The sequence below is a fragment of the Caloenas nicobarica genome, chromosome 3, assembly GCF_036013445.1.
Source record: "Caloenas nicobarica isolate bCalNic1 chromosome 3, bCalNic1.hap1, whole genome shotgun sequence".
Lineage (NCBI taxonomy): Eukaryota > Metazoa > Chordata > Aves > Columbiformes > Columbidae > Caloenas > Caloenas nicobarica.
Window position 1 is genome coordinate 68708506 of NC_088247.1, and position 21011 is coordinate 68729516.

Below are 21011 nucleotides of genomic sequence, written 5' to 3' on the forward strand. Positions count from 1 at the left end.
CGGCTCTCCTAAGCTCTGTGCCGCGGGATGTGTTTTCTTTCCCAGAACAACACCGATTGTTAGCAGTCCGAAGAGCTGGAGACTGTCACAAATCGACGAATACGTGGAGAAGAAAAGAGGGATACACGCTCTTCACCAGGCAAAACCCATCCTTGTGGATTATGGAAAGCAATTAGCCGAATGAAGCGCCTCTTCAGCGGTTGCCTGTCGCGGCAGGCCCGGCCTGTGCTGGTAGCACCCGGTGCCCCACCATGGTGCATCTTTCCTTCTCGGAAGTATAAACTTGCTGGGGTTTTTGGCCTATTTGTGCTCTCAGGCCTCTGGGAAGAAATTTAATCCCCTTTAAAAATAACTAGGGCTCTTCTCCTCAACCGCCACCGCAGGCTTTCAAACGGTCGCGGCGGGGCGGTCCCATCAGGACCATTTGAAGATCCGCGGCGGCGCAGTCCGACATTGTCGCCCTCGAGTGAGAGAGGCGGGGATGTTATGCTGCATCAGCATTGGTGGTTCAGTGGTAGAATTCTCGCCTGCCACGCGGGAGGCCCGGGTTCGATTCCCGGCCAATGCAGTTGTGCTTTTGTCTACCCCTTTGCTTTCTCCGCCTTCTTGTTTTTCCCTCAAAAGCTTAAAAACGAAAAAAAAGGCAAAAAAGCTCATCCCTTTCAGCAGTAATGCTAGAATGCTAAAACAGGCATTATGATGTTGTCGGCTGGCTGGGCGGACCTTCACCCCCGCCACAAGCACCGCCGCCTCGCCGGGCTGGAAGTGACGCAGCCGGATTTGCCTTCAAACGGCCGGCGGCGGCGGGAGGAGGCGGGCAGGGCTGGGGGTGGGGTTAGCGCGGCTGGAGGAGGAAGGGGGAAGAAGCAGCGGTAGGGGTCCTGGCTACTGGGAGCTGCTGCCGCTGCGCTGGGGCCGAGCTCTGGAGACGAGTAAGTGAGGGCGAGAGGCCCGCGGTGCCTTCCCTTGCCTGAGGCGGCCGTTGCGGGGTGGCCGTTGCGGGGTGGCCGTTGCGGGCCGCCCCACCCCCGCTCGGCCTGAGGCGAGGGGCGACCTGCGCGCCCCGCCTGGCCCGGGCCGCCCCGGGGGGAGCCGGGCGGGAGGAGGGTTTGTTTCGGCTCCTCTGCCCCGTGGCCCGGGCGTTGCTTTGGAGAGGGAGTCGCCCCGGTGGTTGTTGTCGTGACACCCGTGAGCACCGTGCTCGTCGGTCTGATGTCACTGTTGTAGCTCGCAGGTGCTCGGGGCGTCGCGCTGGCGGCCCCGGAGTCACCGACAGGCGACTGGCCGCAGGTGTGTGGCCGCTCGGCACCCCGCCCCGCGGAGCCGGGCTCGGGGGGCTGCGGGGCATCGGTTCAGACTCTCAACTGCGGTGTGTACTTCACCCTCCACCTATACATATACATAGAGTTTCCTTGACGAAGTCAGCGTTTTGCAGTCGTGCTAGTTTTACCTCCAGAGAGAAGCAGCCAGCAGCAATTCTAGATACCCATTCTGATGCCAGCCCTTCAAAATTTTCTGAGAAGCTTGCTAACTTGACATTGACCATCTAAAAGAATGCCAGCCCCCATGAAATGGGGAGTAAGTATTACGATTATATCTTTAAAGTCTTTTGAAAGGTTTAGCCTTGAAAACATGAAATCATCCACCACCAGTGGTACCTATCTAAATTTTTTTTTTTTTTTCTGTGTAAACAGCTAAGTACTCATGTTCCTGGTTGCTGGTGGTTTTTTCCTCACTACTGTTACTGTTAAATACAATAAGAGTATGAGAACCAGTTTGTTTAATATTAAGTAAGTCTGGCAACTCTTCTGTTTCCCAAGTAATTAACACAATCACTTGTTGATACCAAATGTTGGTAGGAGTGGATGTTACGAAGAAGAGTATTAAAGCTGGAAGGGAGCTCTGAGGTGATGCAGTCCAATTGCAGGCCCTGTCATCAGTAAAAATCGATTCCTGAAAGCTGTTACTTTGGATTTTTTTTCTTTTCTGGCTCACTGAGAGAACTTTATGAGTTTTACATGGTTGCTTTGATGCCAGAGCCTGTATAGCAGGCTGAAATAATGGAAACATGTACACTCTGCCAAAATTCAAGCTCTGACTTAGTCCAAACATTAAGGCTGCACTGAAGGACTCTTTGGAATTGTTCTGCTTGTATGGCTTGTGCTGTTCTCTGAGTCAGCAGAGTAGCTGACGGGTCCCCTGTTGTAACTGGTAGACTCCAACTTTAATCTTCCCTTTCAACATCTGCATATCGATCTCTTCTTTTATTTTTTAAAGTTGTGGGGGATTTCTTTGTGAAACGGGATCGACGCTATGTTCAGTTACAGTTTCCCAAATTCTAATGTATGAATGCGAGCAGAAATTACTGTAGTTGTTCCTTATTGTAATTCCTTAAAGTCATTTTGGAAAACATGATGTATGCCCAGTGTTTTCTTGATGATGGTCAGTCTGTTACCTTTAAAATATAAAAATAAGTTCCAAAATCCCATTCTCAAAAGTTGTAGGTATTCTGAGCCCTTGTTAGGTTTCAACCCCGGATGCTCTTGGCTGTTCCAAACTCTAGAACTATTTTAGGTGCTTGGAGCAAATAACAAAATCTATTCTGTTAGTAGAGATGGGTTAATTTCATGGGTTTATTGTGTTCATCTTAGGGAACTATAAATATAGCTACTGTAGAGAGTGAATATTCTTATTGTGAAGTGTGTGTGTTTGCATACAGTATAGAATTAAACTTGCAAGACAAATTGCTTGGTTTATTTTCCTTCTATCCTGTTTGTTGTAAACTTTACGAGCTTGTTACTATTTCAGTTGCTGTTGGAATATAGATAACTTCACTGGGTATGATTCATGGAAAGGTCATAGCTGATAAGTGCAGCCTTGCTGCTTTGGCATCCTGTTACGTGACAGTACTAGGTATTTGTAAATACTTTAAAAATTATTAGGTGGTGCAGGATTAGTTTTTTGTTTGGGTTTGTTTGTTTGTTTGGGGTTTTTTTAATTCCTTCAGGTATAGTTTAACTATGGATTTGTGCATACTCACACCTCTCCCATAGGTGTCTTGCACCCTACTCTGAGCTGCCAGAGCCTACTATGACTTTCTGCTGCAAACCTTAATCTGGTTTCAGATTAGTACTCCCTTTAATTTTTCCTGGTTTAGAACTGTTTCAGCATCTTCAGTTACAGGTGCAGTAAGCCTATGGACTCGCACTGGTGTGTCAGCTCTGGCACTATTCAGGTGGCAGCAGCAGTGGCATGTCCAGCAGAGCCATCAGCTTTTTCTGCCTCACTTGTACACAAGAGCCTTGTACTTGGAAGCCACTTCAAACTCTTCTGCTCTTATGTCTCAACGTGAAGGAAGAAATTAAACTGGCTTTCTAGTTTAAAATAAATTCTCTTGCATTTTCAGTACCACTGATAAAACAGATGTATTCCTGGGTTTTCATTGGAATTATTGCTTTTGGTTGTCTTGGAAGCATTATAAATTTAAGTGATCGCTTTTTTTATTATTTTTCCCCCATGTGAGATGTTAACTCGTTCTTCTGTCTCTGTTCCTCCTTTCTGTCTTTTCTCTTTCTTTTCTCACCTAAAAATCACATTTATGTGCAATGCTGTCATTTTGGTTCCAAGCATTCATATCTTTCTGACTTAGCCTCGTTTGTTTGTTTGTTTTCCAATTCTTGATATTTTCACGTCTCCAGATGAAAACTATTCTTACAAGCTTTTGTTTTTCAGATATTTAAACAGAATTTCTGTTCTGCTTGGATTGCTCTACAGCATTAATTCAGTGTAAAAAACCAACCAAACAAACAAAAAATCTATAGCTCCTCTCTGCATTTGAAAGTCTAGTTTGGCTTTAGTAACTTGCTATTACTTGATTTTAAAAATGTTTATTAGCATCTTGCTCAACTTGTGATTTCAGTGGTGTTAGTCATCAGCTTGAATTCTCAGGACAGGCAAACAGGTGTATCTGGTAGGATGAGCAGGAGTGGAAAAGCTTGCTCCTAAATATAGCAGGGAAAACTTTGGTAATATCTGTGTGATGATCCATACAGCAGCTGACAAACATCTTCAGGCTCTTTCTCCTGAGGTAAAAAGCAACAAAGCTCCCAAGTCAAACAATGTCTTCAAAGCCTAATTAGCCAGGGATATGGTAGCCTTTGTGGTTGCTGGTCACATTAACTCTTATCAGCTTGTAGACATCGTTGTGGCCAGCTCAGCGAGTCTCTGGCTGGCATGAGATTATACAGTGTAGGTCCTTCTGATAGCAGGTCTCCAAACTCAGCCCCATGGGTCCCTTCTGCTTGGATGGGTGTGGGCTGTCAGAGGCCTGTCTTCAGCTCCTGCCGTTGCCAGAGTTTTGCTATTTGGGCTGAAACTTCTCACAGCAGCTATCTGCTTCAAGGGAAGCTGAGGAAGGAAGCAAAAAAGAAGAGGCTGTTGGCACAGGAACGAATCAGCTGCGTGTCCGTGCATAAAGCTACTTGAAAAAGAGACAGGAAAAGGAGTGTAAGTCTTCGAATGTGTGAGTTGTACTTAGCAGCCTCTCTTTACAGTGGAGAGCTAATATTTTAGCAATAGATTGTCTGGGGCGTGTGAAGTGTGGCTTCTGAAACCTCACTGTGCCCAAATTTGACCATAGCCTGGTCTTGAAATGCATTCAGTCTTAAATCTGTTTATTGCACATGTGAGTTTAGTACTGCTTACGTTCTTTAAATAGTTGATCTGTATCAAGTATGCTTCATCCCAGGGCTTAGCTGTAATTGCTTGCCTGCAGTTGCTTCTTACTGGTACTGGCTACAGGTACCGAAATGAGAGCAAGACGACACTCTTGCAGGCATGTTTATTTTCTTATTTTAATGTTTTCTGCGCTTGGTTCTAGGAAATTAGGAGAAGAGTGGGGAAATTCTTGGTGTACAAGAGAGAGGAGAAGTGGAGGCAGAGCAGGTATCTTAGAGAAGAAGGGGGTGGGATGTGTAATGGATAAGAACATAGCATGGCTGCTATATGGACAGTGGCTGTGCCATAAAGAATGTCTACTGCTTCTACTTATTATTGTATTTGTATAAATAATTTCTGTGCTATTCTAATCTAAAAGTGCAGATTCTGCTAATGCTACAAACTAGAAGTGGTCACAGTCCATGATACTAGTGGAAAAGTAGCATGGTTTGAACAATAGGTTGAATAAAGTGAGTAGCTACACAGTAAATGTTTAATTGTGGCCTTTCCTTACCTTTCAGTGATAACTTAGGAGCCTCAACATTTTTCAAGAGTCTCTTTATAAGTGTAAAAATGGAGGCGATAGGAAGGTGCAAGCTGGGCATGGAAGATGAATATTTGTTTTGAAGAAACATTGAATAAAACTGAATAATTGTAAAATTGAAAAAATGGAGAAATAGTGTTCTCCACAAGACAATATCAGAGTGTTAAACTTGTGTGTGTGGAATGTTAAGGCATAAAACCCCAAAACTTAATGCATATAGCAGAAGGGCTTTGGTTTATAGTTTGGGGTTTTTCTTAAACCACATGCCATAGCATGGACAATGTTTTAGTGCTAACAGTAAAATATCAATTTATCTTACAGTAGAATAAAGAGAGAAGGAGTGTATGCGATTGTGGGTTGCAATGGTGCATTTCAATCTGCATATCTTGTATATGCTTTTCAACAATCTTTGTTGCATTAAACAATTCTATGAAGTGAAGTGTTTCATTTCTAGTACTAGAGAATCACTTATCTTTTTTATGTGGAAGACTTTCATTCTAGGACCTTTTTCTAACCAGTGTATTTCCAGCTTCTATATTTTGATATGCCAAATGAGGTAATTAGCATATGAAAATAGTTGCAAAAATTTGTTCTGGTCCCAGGATCTTTTTTTTCCTTAATATTTCCTATTTTTTTCCAGCTTCATGTTGAACATGAGCCTTGTTATGATCAGTGAGAATGTAAAGCTGGCCCGTGAATATGCCTTGCTGGGAAATTATGACTCTGCAATGGTCTACTACCAGGGAGTTCTTGACCAAATGAATAAGTACCTCTACTCTGTCAGAGATACATATCTGCAACAGAAATGGCAACAGGTAACTAGTACTTTTCTGGGGTGTTTTGAGGGAAAAGTATTAAAGTAGCAAAAATTGCCTATCTTATGGTAAACAAAAGTATAAAAATACACCATTCTCTGATAAGCTGTCTTGCTGTTATAAATAGATTTTTTTCGTTATTATATAGACTTATTTAAGTCTTCTTTATGACTTCTTGCTCTGACAATGACAAAACAAGCAATGGAACACAGCCCTGGGGAGCCAGTGCACTGTCTGGCTTGTCAGCTTCTTACTGATGAGTGTTCTTGTTATGCTGAAGTTTTTTTGGCTGGTATAATTTTGAATAGTCTTATTTCCCTTTCAGTGTTTTAGTAGTGTGACTTATGGATCCTTAATAGAAACTGAGTTGTAGCTACCATGTTAATTTATCCTTAACACAAACCATCTTTTTTTTTTTTGTTGACATTCAGTCTATTAGGTTGTGCTCTTTTCTGTCATACTTGTTTAATATACAAAAGATCTGTTTGGCGTTAGATTGGAAATTGATTTGTTTATTCTTTAAATGTGCTAAGGAAGGCAGGAAAAAAAACCCTCTTTAATATCTGATGTGTGTTATTCTTGTCTATTGAAGTAGAATCGAGTAGCTTGTAAAACCTTGTGGAATCCATCCAGGCATTGCACGAGCTTGAACAGAGGACTGTTACAAACTTATTTGCAAAGTGCTTAATCTGCCTTTTTTTTTTTTTTTTAATCAGGTTTGGCAGGAGATAAGTGTAGAAGCTAAGCATGTGAAAGATATAATGAAAACACTAGAGAGTTTTAAACTAGACAGTACTCCATTGAAAGCTTCACAACAAGAATTACCAGCTCATGATGCAGAAGTCTGGTCTTTGCCAGTACCTGCTGAACGTAGGTAAGAGGAAACCTGAAGACCTAAATTAATGTTTATCAGGGCAAAGTGTGCTTTGAGTTCAGCCTGGTCCTGTGCAATTTTTGTTCTAGAACTTAGATGTGTAATACTTAACACCAGCAGCTTGTCACAGTTTGTGTTGCAGGAGATGCCATTTTGAGGCAGCCTGCTTCGGAATGTTCTGGGGCTTTTATCTTATATGGGCCTGACTAATGTCAAGCGCTTTTTTGCCTTTTTTTTTTTTTTTTTTTTTTCTGACAATATGAACTCTTCATTCTGTGGAAGCTCAACTCTATTCCTGAATTGACCTTGTAGCTGAGTTTAAAATGATTCTGCACGCAGCTGGATGAAGAAGTATTATCAGAGTAACAGTAAAATCTAGAAGTGTCCAATCTCAGTTCCTTTTGTGTAGCAGGGTGGTTGCCAGATCTCCTTTGTGAGCTCCTCGGTTAGGCAGGCGTGAGCTCAAGGGAAGGGGTGGGAACAAGCAGCTGCAGGCCAGCCTGCTTATTTAATGAGTTTTGAATTATGCTGGGTTAGTGTCTGTGGAAGCAAGGCCTTGCCATGTGGTTTGACAGTGGAGCTGCTGCTGAAAGGACAGTCCTACCCTCCACAGTTGCCCAAGTTTTTTTCACTTTTGTCCTTGTTTGCATTGCTTAGCTGGCTTAGGATGCTAAACTGGCAAAAAGACACTGTTTTATGGGGCTAGTGCTTTTTGTTGTTGTTTGGCTTTTAGTTTGTTTGGGTTTTGTTGCTTTTTCTCCTGAGATTAGCTATCTGAATTGGTTAATTGGAGGTTTTAACATGTGCCAGTGGTAGCATGAAGGACGGAACAGGCGTGCATGCAAAGCAGAGATGGAACTGTGTGCTTAGACAGAAAGCAACTATTAGATCAGCTTAGCTGTACTGTCAAACTGTTCTTTGAGGCTTTGAATTTACAAACTGTTTCTCACAGACAGGTAACTTCAGTCTTTATGGCTACACTCTTACATTTTTATTATTTTAAGCCTGCTTTCTGAAAGAAATGGGTCTTGTGTGATCATACTGTTTGTTTATCTCATTCGATAAGTTTGGAACACTGCTAGCCAATTTCATTCAAACCTTCTGAAATAATAGAGTCTGGGAGGTAGAACTTTTCTAATATTTTTAAGCTTGCTAGAGAAGAGATACACAAACTCATGTTTCTAAAAAGGGAAAGACTTGAGAGAACTGTTTCTGTTCCGTTTGTCTTGCCAGCTGGTGAAGTATTGAGTTGTGGTAATATGAAAAAAGCCACAGGGAAAACTTGGGCCATGTTGTGTTGGAATAACCACTGTAAATTCCTATACTGAGATACCAGAACTCAGAAATTCAGGTGGAAATTAGATGTGTAATCACAGTATTCCTTTATTTTGAGCTTTGGAATGGAATTCGGATGTGTCTAGGTGTTCATAAATAAAAATGAAGGTTGGTAGATAGTCCATTTGGAGAGTGGAAAGACTTTAACACTATCTTATCATTAGCATATTCATGTTGCCTAATACGCATTTCACCCTGAAGTGATGTGTACAGTTCTGACAAACTTGTTGCTGTCAATCAGTTAAAGACAAGTTTTATGAAGGTACTGGATCCTGGTGTATCTTGAATGATATGTCAAAACACATCTTCTAGTTAGTAAATGCTCTTCCTTTTTCTGTTCTCTAGAAATATCCCTGAACTTAAACTTGACTGTTAGCTTATTAATGCTGGAATTTTAGGAAGGCCAAGGGGAAGGCCCATGGAAAAAGTATATCTGTGAGAGTAACAGATGTGCCTGGGGAAGAAACTGAATTTTAAAAAGGAAATCCATAATACCAGTCACGATACTGGTTTATTCATATGTGCTTCTAAAAATAGTATAGTTTCAAGCAACTGGAGGCCTCACATAAATGTTCTTTCCCAAGAGATGAAAATAAAACTGTCATTCCCAAGAAATCTTTATGTTTCTTTGGGTAGGAGAGTGAGGACCCTTGTGATAAGGACAAAATATATTGGGAAGGGGGGTGTGTGTGTGTTTGTTTCCTAAAGTCCATAATACTAGGGTTACTTTCAGTAATGAGCTTGTTTTAAGCAAATGAGCCCTGAGTTTGTGGCAAAGGACAAATGGATTTTTAGCGACTATTTGAAAATATCTGTCTTGTTTCTGACATACAGATTTTTATCTTGAGCAAAATGTCTTGTAACCACTTTATTTGGTTGTGTATTGCTTACTAGTGACTTTACACTGAGGCTTTTTGCATATGTTACAACTAATTAGACCTTCACCAGGACCCAGAAAACGTCAGTCTGCTCAGTGCAATGATTGCAGAGGTCACAATAATCGTATAAGTGCATCTGTCAGAGGCCCTCACAGACCATCCTCTCGAAATCCCAGTGATAAAGGGAAGGCAGTCCGCGGCCGGGAAAAAAAGGATCAGCAAAATAAAGGAAAGGAGGAAAAGGTAAGCTTGCGAATAACTTCATGAAGTTGAGAAACTCAGTCTTGCTTTCTTAATATTGAGTGTATTATAAAATCAGATGCCTATAAAATGTTTCTTCCGTTCAAGTAAGCATGCTGATTTGAATCTCTCCTTGTAAGGTATCTTTGCTTTATGGACAATCTGGGTTACAAATTCATTAAAAAAATCCCACACACACTCATCTGGAGGAAGTGATCTGGTAAATGTGGGCTTGTTTACTGCAACTTGGAAATAGTTGCTTGAAATTATACGACTCAATTACTGAAACTGAGCCTGATGGAGCTCATTCCAATGGGAAGTCCTTATGGTTTCTTGAATTGATTTTGTATATTTTAGACTGAGGTTGACTTGCCTGTTCCAAAGCATTTCAAGATTTATTTAATCTTGAAGGGAGACCTCTACATATTTTTTTTGTTGAGATCTGGTATTAGATCCAGATTCTTTTCAGTTTAAAACAAGAAAATACCCAACATATACCCCATGAGAGAGAATGATCTATGATCTCTTAGTTGCCGTTAGAATGCTTTAATTTTTGCTTGTGCTCTGGTCTCCATGAATTTAGCTGATGACCAGAGTAACAGATTGTACTGAAGATTCTCAGTTCATAGTTTTCCAGAGTCTGAATAAATGAAATATCTATGTAATAGTTTGTTAGCTTCAGCAAGCTTATGTTGTAGCAAGGTGTCATGGCCTGTGGAAATAGTATAAGCTACAAGGGTGGAATTGATTAGCTATGTAAACTACTACTTTTATTAGGAGCTTAATTACATTATCTTGAGTGAGAATCCTCTCTCACTAAGGATACACACACACAGAGACAGGATAGGTCTTTTTTCTTTTTTACAGTTGTTCTGTCATCACCAGTGCTTGCTGTTAAGTGTATTAAAAAAAAAAGGGTATGTCTGGTGCATTTTATTTCCTTTCAGTTGCATGGTCTTTGCTGTTTGAGCCCTTTCAGCTGTGCAGCTGCTTTGCTTCTGCTCTGTTGCAGAGCTGCTTCTCTGCTGTTTTTGTCCATGCTCCTGTTACCAGTTAATTAACTCTTTTTTTTACTCCTGTGGTCTTCTTGCAGATCACCTTTGCTCATCCTGTGTAAGGAAGTTCTGCTTAATTTTTTGCGTGTCCCGTATATATGGCATATTTACAATACTCAGAGGATTTGAGATACCCTAGCTCAGCGTGACACTTTCTGAGCCAGTCTCATGCATAATTCTCCCTACCCAGCTGCTGTCTTAGACAGTTTTGCATTTCTGTGGGAGAGGAGGGCAACACTGTTATACTTGGATAGATGTTTGCAGTTTTGATTACCTACTAAGGCAAAGAAACTGCATCAGTACAATATGCTGGCTTTGGGGAGGAGGAAGCGGGACCAGGGCAGTACAGAACTGTGGGTGAACCAATAGATCCTGCAGTGCAGCAGGAATATGGATGCTTCACAATTTTCATGCTGGTTTATGTTGCCACCTTCTAGAAATATGATGCTACTGTGGACTTGTTATAAAAATCCATTGGTACCATAACCATTGTTATGTATTGATGTTGTTATATCCTTTATATGTAGAACAAATCCACATCTGAGATTTCAGAGTCTGAACCAAAGAAATTTGATAGTACTGGATATGATAAAGATTTAGTAGAAGCTTTGGAAAGAGATATCATTTCTCAGAATCCAAACATTCGATGGTAAGTTTGAATACTTCTGCCAGTCTGTCTTAGTTCTTTCTTTTTCCTCTTATACAAATGGCAAGAATTAACTATTTTAATATATGCTTACACATTAAAAGAACCTACAGGTTTTCTTTACTCATTAAATAGGCAAGTAAACTCCTTTGTAGTTGAATATTTTTAGAACTTTTTTTTCTACCCATGGATTCATAGAATAGTTTGTGTTGGAAGGGACGATTAAAGATCAGCTATTTCAACCCTCTGCCATGGGCAGGGACATCTTTCCCTAGATCAGGTTGCTCAAAGCCCTGTCCAGCCTGACCATACAAAGCTTCTGAAACTTTTCTGAGAGTCCTGAAATCAATTTTTGAGATACTCTTTTGCAACGTGTGAGATTCTAGTGTCTGCCAGTGTCTCTTCATTTAAAAACCTGTTTTGCTACCAGGCATATACTAAGATTAGAAAACCAATTAACAAAGAAGTTATGTCAATATAGGAACCTTTTGAAATCTTACTGGATGTGATATGACTGCCAGTATAAAATATAACCTTGTGTCAGTACCTTTACATAAATGTGTTAAACATTAAACTTCACACAAAGGTTGTTTTGTGTTCCAAATGTTTCCAAGCTTGAGTGATTTTTGTGAGGATTAAATGAGCAAAAATCTTCTGGCAAATAAAGTAGACTTTAAAGAAACCTGAAAAATCCCACAAACAACTTGGTATGCATGCAACTGCCATGTATTTCAGTTTAATACGTAAATATGTTTCAGTTTTTATATTGAATCTTAAATCACCACTTCAGATTTGAAACTAATTTCTCCATAAAGATATGTTCTGAAACCAAAATATTACTTGGGCATGTGCTGTTAAGTGGAATGCCCCGACAGTTACCGTCAAGAAAATAAGACCCAGCCTGTAAGGTGTCTAAGAATTAATACATTTGTAACTCTGAACAAGAATTCTAAAAATTCTCTTTAATTCAGCTCCATTTACTAGTCTTCAGTAAATTGTTCTCGTGCTGATGAAAGATGGTATTCAAGTTTCAGCCAGTCTCTGGGCAAAAGAAGAAAGCATCATTTGTAACTAGCATAAGTTAAACCAACTTGCCTTATTCTGCTTATTCTTTCTGTGAATAAGAACAAGACTGCTCTAGTGAAATACTTACTGTGTCTCTCTTTCCTTTTGCATCCAGCTGGAGTCTACTAGCTGGATGTCAAGTGCAATTGTTGTAGGCTTTTGCCACTAGAACGTAAATGAATCCAGCTCATTTTCCTGAATTATGGAAGAGCTATTACATAACAATAAGTTTAATTGCATATTGTTTTGACCTGTGGACTGATGCTTTTGCAGTCTGTCTGAATCTGTCAAACAGCTTTCTCCTTTTTTTTTTTTTTTTTTTTGTCAGGGATGACATTGCTGATTTAGTAGAAGCCAAAAAGCTGCTTAAGGAAGCTGTAGTTTTACCAATGTGGATGCCGGAGTTTTTTAAGGGAATTAGAAGGCCATGGAAGGTATGAAAATAATCTGATCCTGTGGTCAAAAGTAAGATTCTGAGATTGGACCTTGGCAGAACAAGAAATTTAAGGTGGTTTACAGTTCTTATAAATTCTTTCCACTTTATTAAAAAAATTTATGGTAAATAGGACTAACAAAGCAAAGATGTCAGCCAGATAAATACACTTTCTTCAGCTATATTGTTGCAAGTAAGCAGTAGTAATTAATTACTTACCTTTGAATAACTTTTCAAGGCAAAGTTTACATCTAGTATTTTAATGTTATGCTATTAAACAGATTGTGAAATTGCCTCTCTGTTTTGATTATTGTCCTAAAAGTGGTTCTTTTTCATTTTAATAGGGTGTGCTGATGGTTGGTCCTCCTGGTACTGGAAAGACCCTCCTGGCAAAAGCTGTAGCCACTGAATGCAAGACTACTTTTTTCAATGTTTCTTCTTCCACACTTACCTCAAAATACAGAGGAGAATCTGAGAAACTTGTTCGTCTGCTGTTTGAAATGGTGATTGAAGTTTCTGAACATAAATAGTGAGATAATGAAGCAGAGTTACTTCTGGAATAGTGAAACCTTGCCAAGATTTAGAACTCCTAGCATATAAAAACAGCTCTCCAAGCTTCAGACACTTTAGGAGCTTCTGATTCAGCCATGTGCATTCAAGATCTGGTTATTCCTAAGCAGCTTTATAAAAACTGAAAAATGAGATTGTTTCTGTTTTCAGGGTTAGCTTCTTACATTAGAGGTACCTTTCTATAAGCTGATGAGTGCTGTAGAATGTACTTGAACATAAAACTGGAGATAGAATCTTATTGCTTTCTGGGTGAGAACCCTACTCAGGCTGGGCCTGTGTTGTTGTTGCAGGTGGTTTTGTGCTTGTGCTTAAAATAAGTGGACTTCCAAACTGTAGCCAGCTTTAGAGCACGTAATACTTGAAATTGGCTCAGAATGTGTAGTCTTTTTTTCATGTGTTAACAGGTTTGCTGTGCAGTGCTTGCCAGGGTGCCCGGTACTGAAGGGGGCAGCAGAGTTGCAATTACGGTAGTCAGAAAAGTTAGGAAATAAGACTTTCTACAATATAGTTTGATCATATTAAATTAGTTTATATCATGCCTATGAATCAAAGATGCATATGCGCAATGGACAGCACCTCAACTTCTGTAGCATAATAGCTTTTATTACTGCAGATCCTTGTCTTTCACCTCTCTTGTTTTCAGAAAGGTCAGGGTTATTTTGCAGTTGACCTGTATCTCGGACAGGTTCCATATCATGGTGTCCTAGCCTGACATTCCTCCTAGCTTTAACTGAGTTCTTATTCAGGCATTCTATGATGACTTTCATGGTTATTCCTAATGTGTAAAACTGCTTTTATCGTATTAAACATTTGTTTATAGCGCTAACAGTTACAGGACTTGGCCAGAAATGGTTCTACTCAAATGTTATTAATGAATGTACAGCTGCTCTACAGTTGTGTGCACTGGTCAAAGAGAGGGAAGGTTCAGTACAGATTGGTACTCAAGACCTGATTCCTTGAGATAAATGTGTCATTGCTCAGCTCTGAATATGCTGCTGTTTCTTAAATGTGAGCAGACTGCCATTTAACTTTCTGCTTTATTTTTTACTTTCTTTAGGCTCGATTTTACGCCCCGACAACTATATTTATTGATGAGATAGACTCTATCTGTAGTCGCAGGGGAACTTCAGAGGAGCACGAAGCTAGCCGACGTGTGAAGGCGGAACTGCTTGTTCAAATGGATGGTAAATACCTTGATTTCTGGGGAGTGCTGGACTGGAGGAAACTTGAGCGAGAAAAAAGAAAATCAAAACTTAATTCTTCAGAAGTAATTTGTTTGAAAGCCTTACATAAAATTTGGGTAAAAAGATACAAATGCGCTATTCCAACTGTCAGTGTGGAAGCATCTGAGCAATGACCTTATATTACTGATCCAGAATAATGACGATTCAGTGGGAAATATGAGATTTCAAAACTGCAGAAGAAAAAAAAGTATTAATTGCTCTTCTCAAGCTTTACCTAGCATATAACTTACTTCTGCAAAACCAAGTAAAAAGTGGTTCAAAAGAACTGTCACCTGTTCCAATATAAACTTCAAAGGCAATCATTACACTGAACTTATTTGGGATCTCTTTTTTTCTCCTAAAGATATAAATAAAAAATGAAGGCAATTTTTTATAGAAGTGGTTGGAAGAGTTTTCTTTTTAAAACACTGAGTTCATTACAGCTGTTTGGTTAATATTTCACAAATCAACGAAGTTTAAAAGTAGGTAACGCTGTGCAAAGTTGCTATAGAGGCATCCTTTTTTATACGCTAGCGAGCAGGGAGAAGGAAAGAAGCGTCTGAGAAGTGCTAATCTATGGACTAATTTGTGATCTAATTGCAGGAGTCAGAAGATTTGCATATTTATTTCTGGTTCTCTGATGTTGATACTCTTTTATGTTTGACTTTAAGTAGTAGTAGAGCTGTAATACTGTTCTCATAACTCAAGTATGTGCATAAGCTAATTTTATTAGTAACAACTATTTGAAGTCCTTTTACTTGAGTGTTCATAAACGGTGTTTTATATGCAAATTTTCAGGCAGACTAGGTACAATGGCTATTCCACAGCCCAGTCCTGTGATTATAAGCAAAACCAGTAAATACAGAGGGTAGCAAGTTTAATGAAATTAACTTCTTCATATAGCAGCAGTTTCACAGTGCTTTAGAGGCTGATGTTGTCTCTGCCTCTGAGAAGCTGTGATTCAGTCCACCCAATTTAAAAATTCGCTTCAGCAGTTTGTAAGAATCCACCTGAGTATGTGAAACATTTGGCCTTGATTCAGAAGTGAAGAACTTTGTAGGGGAGTAATTTGGCTTTTGCGTGGCTGTTAGTAGGTACTATTTGAGGGGTGGGGGATGTCTGTGTGTGTGTGTGTGTGTGTGTTGATGGTTTTGATGTTTTGGGGGTGGGGTTTTTTGTGTATGTGCTGTTACAGGACATTGATGTGAAAATTCAGACACCGCAGTGGCAGAAATACAAACAACTCTGCTGTAAAAGCATTCCAGCCATGGTAGAGAAGGAACTTCCTGATGTGAACAGTGACCTGTGCCACTGCTCCTGGTTAAACCAGGTCTCCACTTTTGCTTGCAGGCTGTCATATAGATGAAAAGCTGAATGCTGTTGCACTTAGTGATTCTATTGCACTTGGACATGCTAAAGTGCATTAGAATAGCTCCTTTAATATTACAGAATTGTAGTTATTGTTCTCTCCATACATGGAAGTTCACAAACCGTATGTACGTTTTACCTTCTCTTTTCTCCAATGCAGGTGTTGGAGGGGCTACTGAAAATGATGATCCTTCCAAGATGGTCATGGTACTTGCTGCTACTAATTTTCCTTGGGATATTGATGAAGCCCTAAGACGGAGACTAGAAAAGAGAATTTACATTCCATTACCATCAGGTATGAAGACTTGGGGAGAGAAGTGGTTGAAAAGACTAAAATCTAAACTTTATCAATATTCCTTTAGTTTTGAACACCTGGTTTAAAAATCTAATTGATCCATATATGTGAATTTATTTATGAATGCAGGACCAGGTTAAATCTGAACATTTACTTTTGTAGCAAGTGATGTCCTTTTTCTCATTCTTCGCTCTTATCCTTCTTCAATTCATTATTTATCTTCAGAAAGCAAGTTACATAGACTTAATTTTCTATTTTTTTATTAGCAAAAGGTAGAGAGGAACTCCTAAGAATAAATCTGCGAGAGCTGGAACTGGCTGACGATGTTGACCTTGCAAATATCGCTGAGAAAATGGAAGGTTATTCAGGTGCAGACATTACCAATGTATGCAGGTATGTTAACATTGCATCATTTGTCTTACTACTGCTATAAACTCTGAGAAAACTGTTTGCAAAGTAGCTAATTTACATGACTAAAGTTGTTGTACATAAACAGGCTGTAACTTGTCTTATATATGGCTAAAAGGTGAAGTACTGCGTTAATATTTACCTAGATTTCCATTTGATATTTTCATATAATAATGATAAAGAGCAGTTGGAACAGAGTAATCTAAACAAGCTGTGCTTCAGGTAAAATTCCATGTTAGTTCATGTACACCAATTTCCTTGTGTGAGGAGTATTCACAGGATGGTAGACTTTAACTTGCAGAACTGCAGTTGTTCCACTGAGGTTATACCACTTCAGCAGAACATCCATGTGTAAGAAGCGATAGTGGCAGAGGCCAGAGTAAGTAAAGTGAAAACGTGTTCTTCCTTTGTGGCACAGAACAGGCGTACCTTATTGTGTGACCACGCAAGAGCTGTGTACTCAGCATGTTGGCTTTAGTGGTGAGGCTGACTTGAGTTTTCTCCTACCTCCTCCATCTCCTCTCCTGCTCAGTCTTGTTTGCATACAAGCATTTGTGGGCCTATTCTATAACCTAGATTCCTGAAATAATTGAGTAAAAATACCTTTTAGCCCTTCCCCCAAACTTTTCCTTTCTTTCAAAAAATCAAAAAGGGAAGGAGAGGACTGCTCTTCTAAGAGACTAATATCAGTCATCTTGCTTACATCTAAAGACTCGCACTGGCGCAGTTGCAGCAGTGGCCAATTATGGAATCAGCAGTCAAGGACAAAGAACTGAAACTTCTTCAGATGCTGTTGTCATCTAATAAGCACTCGTGCAACTGCGCTTTCAGGCTTTGGAGGTAGCACTGAAGTGTAGCAGTGCAAGGCTTGAGCTCCAAGTTGTGCCAGCGCAACTGTTGTGGGGCTGTACTTTGAACAGGGTAAGAGAACTGTTCTGGGTTAAAACCACCTCCTCATTACTTTCCTCAATCGTGGATCCATTTCTTGCCTTGATTCCTACCACAGCTCTGCAAACCCTTCTCAGCATAACTGAGAGGACAATATGCTGTGCCACAGGCATGAATGCGAGTGGCTTGTACACTAACTGCCGCTAAAGGCTCTCTCAGCAGGGTTGCTTAAGGCTGAACTAAAAGTTTGGAGCCTCAGAACTGTTTCCTGCACAAACCTTGCACAGTGTCTGGGAAAAGAATGGTATGTTAGTTGCTCAGAATCGGTGTTGTGCTGGTTTGTTTAATTTGTAGGATTGTGAGAGGAATTTGTGGTGTTCTTTTGCTCAGTCTTGGTGTCGGTTGGGCTTTGAAAGGAGTTTGTGCTAGTAAGTTCACATTGTGTGAAAGAGTTTATTTGGCCTGCTGCTTTGTGCATTTTAGCTGCAGCTTGTCTCATCTAGTCTGTCCAGTGTTCGTTATTTGTAATTAATTTTATACTGGGTACTGATACACTTGTTTAAAAGTCAGAATATTTGTGATGTTTTTCAGTTTTTCAGTTAATTTCATATGCACATACTGTTGCTTTTTATTTTTTAAAGTCCATTTCTACAAATACTTTTTTTTTTTTTAAAAAAGGCAAGAAAACAAACAAAAAAAAAAAAAAGAAGAAACACCTGAGTCTTTCATTTGTCGCTCTTTTTAGAGATGACTGAGGTGGCAGCAGCCAGAAATCCAGACGAGGTGGAGTTTGGATGTGCATGATTTGAAATTAGTAGGAAAGTACTCCTATTAGCCTGTGTATTAACACTTCATTAATGGTGTCAGGAAAAACAGATATTAAATGTGATTTTTTCATTTACATTGAGACAAAAAGACACATGGCTGATTTAAAAGTGCTTTTGTATGGTTCAGACACACAGTATATAAACACAGTAAAGTTCAAACTTGTAGACTGTAACAGTCCTTGCTAGTGACACAGGAAAAACTTAACAAAAAGTGAGCCAAGAAGTCTGGTTTGGTCAAATTATTTTCCTATCTTAAATAATTTGAGATGAAATCCAAAGTTTGCTGTGACAGTGAAGTCCAGTCAGAGATGAATATAGTTCCCAACAGTCAGCATATAACCATGGAAAATAGAGGTGGAACTTTATTTTACAAAGACATTCGGGAAATATAAAAAGCATATAAAGTCCATATTAGATATGAGTATGAGCAAATTTTGAATCGTTGTTCTAAGCAGACTGTGAAAGTTGAAACGCCTTTGGAACGGAACTGACCCCCACTGTGTGTTCCGGTGGGTGGCTGCTTATTTTGTGAATGTGGCTTTGGTGCTTCTCCAGGTGCTAAGGGTGCATTAGAGTTAAGTACTAAGGGTTGATGTTCAGGTGACTGGCAGTAAAATGACTTTACAGAAGAAAAAGTGGTGGCAGCTGCACTTGAATTTTATAGGTATGTTGGGATATGGTGAGGTGTTTTTGTTTGGTTGAGTTGATTTTATTTGGTAAACTGCTGTCTGGAGGCAAATTAGATGCATGAGATACTTGCCCTGCCTCTCTCCCCTTGCGAAACATTGGATTTTAGTTTACAAATAATGATATAATAACCAAGCATGGTGATATTCGGCTAAGATGGAGTTCAACAAGGCAACTTTTTTTTTTGCATTGTTCCGAAATTCTAGTTACTGCATTATGCATTCTAATTGCTGACAATTACTTAGTAAATTCATAAAGTCTGTCAGTTATAGTTTCCCTTGGAGGGAGAGCATGAAACTGAAACAGAATATGCTGAAACCATCTTTCTGAGTCTTCCTACGAGACATCTATAAGGTTTTATCTTTGGATTCTCACCTACTGATATGACATGATACTGTTGTGACATTGCCAGGACTACCCTTCCATCTTTTTTACTGCTAGACAAAATAAGTAGCATTTTCTCATAAGCTATATAGAACAATGAATTAGCAGGAACTTTAGTGTTTCAGTGTTATCCATTTATCACCTCACTGGCTCATTACTGTTGGAAATCCAAACAGTCAGACTTAATGCAGCAAGAAAATAACTCACTTGTAAAGACACTTAATGCTTATTGAGGCCAGAAGTTTGAGGAGCCATGGGCTGAACAGATTTTGTAGTTTAACATCTAGCTGTGAAATGTACAGGTTGGAGGTAGATACTGTCAACCCCTCTGTCTTTTCAAGTGCGATTCCTGTTTGAACCAGGAAACACTCAAAGCATTCCAGCCACTTTTCCTATACATAGGAGGAGTAAAACCATTATTTTGCCCTTTTTCTGTTTAAAAATGCTCTAAACATCAGCTACATCATAGGCATGCAGTGGCATTAGATAAATCAGTTCATCTTTACCTCTTCTGGCTAGCCTGTGAATAGTGGCTGTTCAAAGATCCAGCAAGAATAAATCCATGTTTGAAAAATATGGATAGCATAGTATTGTAGGTTGTACAAGGCTGCTGAGCCTTTCAAACAACTGAACTCACCAGCCTGTATTGAATAACTTTTTTTGCGTCCTTAACAGAGATGCGTCGTTGATGGCTATGAGAAGGCGTATTGAAGGCTTGACACCAGAAGAAATAAGAAATCTTTCCCGAGATGAAATGCACATGCCAACAACTATGGAAGACTTTGAAATAGCTTTGAAGAAAGTTTCTAAATCTGTATCTGCTGCGGACATTGAGAAGTATGAAAAATGGATAGATGAATTTGGATCATGCTGAGTTGTCTTATCTTGAAGAAGCCACCTTACGTCTTAAAACAGCTTTAGAAGTAATAAGTAGTGTGTCAATGCACTGCGTGCTCTTTTTAACTTTTGTAATTTAAGAGCAACAGATGTCTAAATAAACTTTTTTTAAAATGCAAATTCTTTCTAGCTTTCTTTGAACTAGAAAAGTTTTTCTTTGAACTTGAAAAGTTACACATTTTTCTCAAATGTGAAAGATACTGATGGGATCTGCTTTGATCTTCAGGATTTTAAATTTCCTTACATTTAATACCAGAACTCTTGCATCAGAGGGTTTACACTTGAAAAATAGCTATTCCACCAAAGAAAACGAAACTAGTCCTGCTAAATGAGGAAGGGAGGGCGAGAACTAGAAAATGGGATGAACAAAATGCAGTTATACAGATGGTTTTTCTAGCTCATCTTAGAGAATTCTACCCTTAAACTGTTTGTAAGGTATTAATAAAGAACCTGTACAAAGGTTGAGATTTAGATCAGCAACCCTCGTGCTATTCACAGTCAATAGAATCAACTGTAGTCTGAGCAAGGGGTAGGATCATCACTGGTTTACAGTGTCTATTAAGTAATATTAAATTACGTCCAGCCAGTGTAAAGTAATCTGTGGTGTAGTCTCCTTGTAAGCCTGAGAGAAAACAAAAACGTGCTGGCATTAGTTCTGAAATACGTTTTTCTTCCTTGAGTGTGTGGTGCTGTGATCTTCAAAACTCTACACTGGTAGGTTGGGTCTGAGAAGGAGCATGTTATGTGTGTGCTCAATCGATTTCATAACACTGACTTTGCAATTGATGTAAAAAAAAGAAATTCTTTTTGCATTACTTGTCAAGTGGAATGTAGAAGCAGTTCTCTGAAAATGGTTCTACAGT

General features: G+C 39.5%; 1 protein-coding gene and 1 non-coding gene across 2 annotated transcripts; both read left to right on the forward strand.

Annotated features, from left to right (window-relative positions):
* The first annotated feature begins 497 nt into the window (after positions 1–497).
* TRNAG-GCC (transfer RNA glycine (anticodon GCC)) lies at positions 498–568 on the forward strand. The gene has a single exon. It is a non-coding gene; the product is annotated as a tRNA-Gly (tRNA).
* Positions 569–851: 283 nt separating this feature from the next.
* On the forward strand, positions 852–20233 carry KATNA1 (katanin catalytic subunit A1). The gene is made up of 11 exons (XM_065631765.1): positions 852–932; positions 5901–6075; positions 6792–6949; positions 9222–9405; positions 10985–11106; positions 12497–12602; positions 12946–13104; positions 14229–14355; positions 15923–16057; positions 16324–16450; positions 19927–20233. The coding sequence occupies exons 2-11, from the start codon at positions 5905–5907 to the stop codon at positions 20123–20125; spliced, it is 1488 nt and encodes a 495-aa protein (XP_065487837.1). The 5' UTR covers positions 852–932; positions 5901–5904; the 3' UTR covers positions 20126–20233.
* Positions 20234–21011: the final 778 nt, after the last annotated feature.

Coding starts and splice junctions, on each gene's coding strand:
- KATNA1 (XM_065631765.1), top strand. CDS start 5,905: ATGTTGAACATGAGCCTTGTTATGATCAGTGAGAATGTAAAGCTGGCC. Junction 16,058..16,323: donor TTACATTCCATTACCATCAG/GTATGAAGACTT, acceptor TTTTTTTATTAG/CAAAAGGTAGAGAGGAACTC. Junction 16,451..19,926: donor GACATTACCAATGTATGCAG/GTATGTTAACAT, acceptor CGTCCTTAACAG/AGATGCGTCGTTGATGGCTA.